The following is a 7,087-nucleotide window of genomic DNA, read 5'->3' on the forward strand; positions in this document are numbered from 1 at the left end:
CTTCTCTATCTTTCTGTAACTGTGGTTTTTGGTCCACAGGCTGCAGGATTGTAGTTTCTCTTGCTTCTGCTGTCTGCCCTCTGGTGGTTGAGGCTATCTAAGAGGCTTGATGGGAGGCTCTGGTCCTGACTATTTCTTAAAATCTCATTGATAGGTATTTAATATGATTTTTTAAAATTTATTTATTTATTTAATTTATTTATTTTTGGCTGCGTTGGGTCTTCCTTGCTGCGTGTGTGCTTTCTCCAGTTGCGGTGAGCGGGGGCTACTCTTCGTTGCGGTGCGTGGGCTTCTCATTGCGGTGGCTTCTCTTGTTACGGAGCACGGGCTCTAGGCGCGCGGGCTTCAGTAGTTGGGGCACGAGGACTCAGTAGTTGTGGCTTTTGGGCTCTAGAGCGCAGGCTCAGTAGTTGTGGCGCACGGGCTTCATTGCTCCGCGGCGTGTGGGAACTTCCCGGACCAGGGCTTGAACCCTTGACCCCTGCATTGGCAGGCGGATTCTTAACCACTGCGCCAGCAGGGAAGCCCAGGCTCCAGCCTTTTTAAAAATGTGTTCCTTCCACCTTCGTGGAGCAGGCGTAGGGGATGGGGAGGAGTGAGAACCCGATTGGCAGGGGTCCGGTCGCAACCCCGGAAGGGGACGGGGGACGATCTAAGAGGTGGCACCGGGCCACAGTCGACCCCCAGTGACAGCTAACAGCTGCAGTGCTGCCCCTTCCTGCCCCAGGACCTGAGCTCAGGTCCCGGGGCGGCTGGAGAAACGCACTGTTTTTGGTGAGATGCTCTTACTTACTGTGTGGAGCTGCTCCGGCGACCACACCCCGCAGGGCCCTGTGCCCGTCCTCCCTGCCCCCTGCCCAGGGCTCGGAGAACAGCAGTCTCTGTGGGGCAACCTGCTTCCAAGTCCTTCAGTGACCACGGAGGACTGGGAACGGGCTGGGCTACCGGGGAGCCTGGGCACCCAACCCCTGAGCTCAGCCCTGGGGGCTCCCGTGAGGGCAGGGGCTGGGGGCTGCGGGCGGTGAGCGGAGGGGCCTCCAGCCGGCATCAGCCTGGGCCCTGGACCCGGGGAAAGGCCTCACCCTCTCAGTCCTGACCTGCTGCTCAGGAACCCTGTGGCCCACCAGCCCGAGGCCTGTGTCGCCCGCCACGGACTGCCCGGCGCACGGCTGGGGTGCCAACGCCACACCTGGATTTTGCACGGGGACCATCTGGGGGCTCGGTGCACAGGAAGACGAGCGGCCCCCAGGCCCCGACACGCCCCTTCCATATCCATCGAGAGGTGCCTGATGGAAGGCCGGCTGTGCTCCTTTTCAAGCCCCAGGGAATTCACACGAACAGCCCTCCCGGCCACGGGGTGCCTGCCCACCGGCTCTGGGCCTGCAACCAGCCCAGAACACAGAAGGCACCGAAGTGGGTGCAGGGAGCTGAGCCGGGGCTGCAGAAGGGCAGACACCACAGCCTGGTCCACAACCGACTGCCCTAGGGCGGGTGAGAACGGGCGGGCAGGCTGAGGGGAGGGCAGAGCGTGGCACGGCCTGCCCGCCTGGGCCACGGGGAGAAGGTCGGGGCGCCGCCCGCGCGCTCGCTCCGCTGCCTGGCGTCCTTTGTGGGGGCGAAGGGCCGGAGGCAGGGCTCCCGAGGAGCTCAAAGGCCCGGGAAGGACACACGGGACGGTCCAGAGCCACCCTACCGCTCCAGTGGTGCAGCACCCTCTCTGAATTCCTACTGCCACCAAAACACATCCCTAAGGCCTTTGGGAAGAATCGCTAGGACCCAGGAAGGCAGCCCCCTGCTGTGGTCCAGACTTCAGCAGCTGCCGATGATCAGAGGGAGCCAGCCGGCCGGCCTTGAGCAGGAGGACAGGACACGGGGACAGGGACAGCCACAGCCGGGCTTCCCACAGCTGTGCCCACCGCCAGAACCAGCTCCAGCCAATCACAGCCCCCGAGATGCCAAACAGTGACGGGCGAGAGGCTGGCAGGAAACTGACACCCCCTCACTGGAGAGCCTGCCCGGCCGGGGTGCGGGGCACCATCCCCGTCTGCACTCACCCCACAGCTCAGCCATCTCCCAGTGACCCAGACGCGTCACCACGGCCCCAGGGCTGATCCCCGACCAAGGTCAGAACTCCCCCCGGTGTGACGGCCCCCATGCCACTCCTGTGGTGGAAGGGACGGCAGGCAGAGACCAGGAGTAGAGTCTTTTTATTAACGGCTGCGTTTTCAAAGAACCGTTTTGTTACCAGGAAAGCTCCCCAGGAAGGGATTGCATTAGTGCAACAAGGGGGAGCCTTGATGCCAGGCTCTCCAGACACTTCCAGGTGGAGACTTTTGGCCTAGGCCGGCCACCGGGGACTCAGGGGCTGGGAGGACACGCGGCCCCTCCCCCGCCCCGACGGGGCGCTAAGGCACCCGGTCCGCCTGGGTGGGCAAAACCCCGTGCCTTCAGCAGGCCGGCGGCTTGCAGCCCTCAACCTGCAGCCCTTTGCTCAGGAGGAAGGCGTCCTGCGTGGGGTCACAACCCAGGAAGAGCTTCACCATGCCCTTGGCATCCTCGGAGCCCCCTGGCCTCAGAATGCAGCTTCTGTAGTCCATGGCAACCTGACGAGAGGGGGTGGGGCTGCAGGAGGGTGGAGCACCCCCTTCACTGAGGGTGTGGGTGTGGCCACCTCTGCTGTGACTCAACAAAGGGCAGGGGAGCAGGGGAGCAGGGGGTCCAGGGCAGGGCCCTCAGAGCCTGGCAGGCCCAGGCGGGCGGCACAAGCATCTAGGCCCAGGCCAAGGACCTCCGTGCAGACCGGCCTCTCACCTTGCCACTCAGGACGCCCTCCCACTTGAAACGTGTGTGGAACGTGTCCGCGGAGTACACCTCGCTGCACAGGTAGCCATAGGACTGGGCGTCGTAGCTTCCTGCCAGGTGGCCGAAGGTCGCAAGCAGGTGGGTCCCTGGGACACACGCGGAGAAGCTCCTGCCCGGCCCCCTGGCCGCTCCGTGCCCCTTCCCCAGAGAGGGGGCCTCAAAGCAGCCCTGTCTGAGTCCCCTGCCACTAGAGGGAGTATTGGCCCAACACTTCTAGAAAACGGGGACCTGGCGGGCAACTCAGTGGAGGGACACAAATAAATTTTTGCCGACTTTCTGCTGAAGCTCACGAGGGTTCACCCCTAAGCCTCTTACAAGGTCAGCTGCCCGAGGCTCTGAGGGATGAGTCAGGGCTCACCTTCCAGCACGGGGAGAGCGCGGGTTCAAGTGCTCACGAGGGAGTGAACTGCGTCTCCGCACCGACACGCACGGGCAAACCTCGTCAACGCGTTCCGTCCGGGATATGAAGCCCTCTCCTGCCTCTTCCAGGCTCTCCAGAAAGCACGTGCAGATACGCCCACCCCACCCTCGGACTCCGCGGGCCACAGCTGGAGGGACCAGGCCAGGAACCGAGGCAGGAAGAGGCCAGAGGTCAGCGGGCCTCGGCCAGAGCCCGTCAGTCGGTCCCCCTTCACACACCACCAGAGGATCCTCTTGACCTGGGCAGTAGCCGCCAACCGACCGCTAAGGTGGGCCCGGTGTGCACTTGGCTACCTGGCGTGGCTGGGACCCCGAGGACCTCCTGGCAGAGGCGGGCATTCTCCTGGGCCGGGTCCGCGGGCGTCTGCGTGTGCAGGGCCTTGTCCACCTTGGCCAGGACGATCTGGCGCAGGTTGAAGAGGCCTGGAGGGCGGGAGGAAGGAGACGGGGGGCTGGCACTGTGTGCAGGCCGCGCTTTCCAGCCGGGCGGTCCGGGAGCCCCTTTCCTTTCCCTCGGCCCGACCGCACCGGGGTTGGCCAGCTGGGACTTGATGAGTTGGCCAGCAGCTCCAGGGGACGGCGCTGCCCGTGCCCCACCGAGACTGGCAGCAACGCCAGGGCTTCACAGGGCGCGGCGCTCCCGGCCCCAGAGCCTTCCCTCTGGTTCTCATCACCGGCTGTCGCCAGAGTCGCAGGTAACGTGCCTTTCTTGTCGTTTGTCTTTTTTCCGGCCCTCAGCCACGCAAAGGTGTGAAGCCCTGACACTCGCTGCCACGTGGATACACCCTGAGAACACGATGCTCAGCGAGAGACATCAAACACAGAAGGACACACAGGGTGTGACCCCATTGAGGGGAAACATCCAGAACAGGTAGATCCACAGAGTCAGAGTGGGTTCCTGGTTGTCAGGGACAGGGGAGGGGAGGGAATGATAACTAAAGGCGTGAGGGACACTTTTGGGGTGAGGGAAATGTTCCAAAACAGGGCAGTAGTGACGGCTGCACAGCTCAGTAAAGTGTCCACACATTCTCCGGTGCAGCCTGTGAGAGCATCGCTCTCAGGACGAAGGGCTGACCGCAGGAAGACTGAACGAGCACTGGGTCCTGGGCCCAGACGCTTAGCTGGGGACACCCCCCACCCCCCGGTGGGGAAGTCCCTGGGACTTGCTGAGCCTCCACCGAGACTGGCAGCAGCCCCAGGGCCTCACAGGGCGCGGCGCTCCTGGCCCCAGAGCCTACCCTCTGGTTCTCATCACCGGCTGTCACCAGAGTCGCAGGCAACGTGCCTTTCTTGTCGTTTGTCTTTTTTCCGGCCCTCAGCCACGCAAAGGTGTGAAGCCCTGACACTCGCTGCCACGTGGATACACCCTGAGAACACGATGCTCAGCGAGAGACATCAAACACAGAAGGACACACAGGGTGTGACCCCACTGAGGGGAAACTTCCAGAACAGGTAGATCCACAGAGTCAGAGTGGGTTCCTGGTTGTTAGGGGCGGGGGGGGGGGGAGGGAATGATAACTAAGGGCGTGACGGACATTTTTGGGGTGAGGGAAATGTTCCAAAACAGGGCAGTAGTGACGGCTGCACAGCTCAGTAAAGTGTCCCCACGCGCTCCGGTGCAGCCTGTGAGAGCATCGCTCTCAGGACGAAGGGCTGACCGCAGGAAGACTGAACGAGCACTGGGTCCTGGGCCCAGACGCTCAGCTGGGGACCCCCCCCTCCGTGGGGAAGTCCCTGGGACTTGCTGAGCCTCCACCGAGACTGGCAGCAGCCCCAGGGCCTCACAGGGCGTGGCGCTCCCGGCCCCAGAGCCTACCCTCTGGTTCTCATCACCGCCTGTCACCAGACTTGCATGCAACGTTCCTTTCTTTTCTTTTGTCTTTTTAAAGGCAACTCTTGAATACACGTATTTAACATGCAGGGAACCAGTCTTGACTCCTTGATCTGCGGCTTCCAGCCTCCAGAGTCTCGAGGACATCCACTTCCGTTTTTTTTACACGCCCTGTGCGTGGGGTTTGATGATGGAAACTGACACCGAGGGCGTCACCACGTGCGGGGTGACATCAGCGGAAGAATCCCGTGGCGAGGGCCTGCCTGAGAACCACGGGAGAGCCCGGGCCCTCCCCGCCCCCTGCCTGCAGCCCCGCGCCCGCACCCACCTGGGAGCGGAGCTGGTGCGTCGCTTGCCAGAACTCATGGAAGTAGGTCTCCAGCTCATCATGCTGCAACAGGGAGGGCGGGTTGGGCGTAGGCTTGGTGAAGTTGGCCACCATGGCCACGATGGCAATCTGGCGCCTCCCATCCTGCTGCAGGCAGCCCGGCTGCAGGCCAAAGCAGGCCATGTGCCCGGACTTCCCTTCCCTGGGGAGGGACGCGGGTGAGGCCCCGCTTCCACAGAGGAGCCCTGGCCCACGGCCGACAGGTTCTCCCACGCATGCACCGAGGGTAGAGGTCCAGGTAGAACTTGCCGATGGATGACCTTGTCCGCGGCCGCGTCCCGGACCATGTAGAGCCTCACATCTTCGTGACACACGTTGGCACCCTCCTCCAGGTCGAAGGTCAGCCCCAGCAGCTCCTGGGAGATGCCCAGCCGCCCGCGCGTGACCACCTGCATGGGGAAGGACTCATTGAGCAGGTACCGGTCCACGTGGTAGCGCGTCTCCTCCCCCTGGTTCGTGTAGTAGCACAGGTCCTAGACGTTGATGGGCCCGTCAAAGTGCAGGCCCCACCTCTGGCACTTGGCCTTCTTTAGGTCCAGGATCACGGCCGCTCCTGCTCCCCGAGGGGCTTCAGCTTCTGGGCCAGCTCATCTGCGGGCGGAGGGGAGAGGTTCGGCTATGTCCCTGTGGCAGCCTCCCAGCCGCCACCCACCCCACGCCCCTCGAGGCAGAATGAAGGGTTGGGGAAGGCGACCCCCAAGGGCTGACACAGTGGGGTCTCAGGCAGCACCACGTCCAGTCAAGGTCCGCCTGACCCCTGTCCCCACTGGGACTCGGGGAGGCGGGGTTACCTAGGAAAGTGGCCACCACCTGGCTGGTCTTGGCCATGTTCATCTCCAGCACGGAGTCGGCACGCGTGCTGAACCCCAGCAGGCGGGACTTCTGAGCCTGCAGCCTTACCAGCTCCCCGAGGATCGCGCAGTTCTCCTGGAACCCAGAGACGGCCAGCGCTGGGGACCGTGGGCCACGCCCTCCCCACGGGCCCCGGGCCAGGTCTCTGAGGGCGGGCAGGGCTCTCAGGCCACTGGCGGGCACAGCCAATCCCCCTCCCTCCTCCTCCTGGCCCGGATTTCTAGACACTTTGGTGCTGTCCTAACACGTGGTCTTTATGAACACAGGTCCTTTTGGAACCAGAAACGGCGTGAACCGTGATGAGCTCTAAGGCCAAGGGCAGGAAGAAATGTGACCAGGCTCTCCAGGAGCCACCCAGGGGCCTCGCCAGGCTCAACAATACAGACTCGGCTGCCGTGCAGACAGCAGGTCATCCCCACGGCGCCCAAACACCCAGCCCCCTGGACGGCGAGACGCCTGTTGCTGCCGGTGGCCCGGGGCTGGCTGGTGAGGCCCGGCCCCAGGCGTATGCCACCTTCTCTGGGGCCACCTCTCCGGCTCTGCGGTGGGGTTCTCCTGGGAGCCTCCAGTCACCACAGGACCAACGTGGCCTGTCTGCAGCCCAGGAAGGTGGGGACACAGGACTGTCCCCCACGCCCCCCACATCACCCACGAGGCCGAGCAAGCACCAGTGGTGTCTGCGGGGAAGATGAAGGGCTCATGCACAGCCCCCATCTACTGAAGATGCTGAACAG

The 7,087-nt window shown here is 63.6% G+C and overlaps 1 protein-coding gene across 2 annotated transcripts in view; it reads left to right on the forward strand.

Annotated features, from left to right (window-relative positions):
* LOC309621490 (uncharacterized protein) overlaps nucleotides 1-5,301 on the forward strand; it is a 45,649-nt gene extending 40,348 nt beyond the window's left edge. For both annotated transcript variants that reach the window (XM_082408936.1, XM_082408937.1), the window contains exons 4-6: nucleotides 3,352-3,551; nucleotides 4,021-4,153; nucleotides 5,172-5,301. In XM_082408936.1, the coding sequence (XP_082265062.1) occupies nucleotides 3,352-3,551; nucleotides 4,021-4,036 (216 nt within the window). In that variant the 3' untranslated portion in view covers nucleotides 4,037-4,153; nucleotides 5,172-5,301. The remainder of the gene's footprint in view (nucleotides 1-3,351; nucleotides 3,552-4,020; nucleotides 4,154-5,171) is intronic.
* Nucleotides 5,302-7,087: the final 1,786 nt, after the last annotated feature.

Source organism: Balaenoptera borealis, assembly GCF_965194805.1.
Source record: "Balaenoptera borealis genome assembly, contig: HAP1_SCAFFOLD_508, whole genome shotgun sequence".
Lineage (NCBI taxonomy): Eukaryota > Metazoa > Chordata > Mammalia > Artiodactyla > Balaenopteridae > Balaenoptera > Balaenoptera borealis.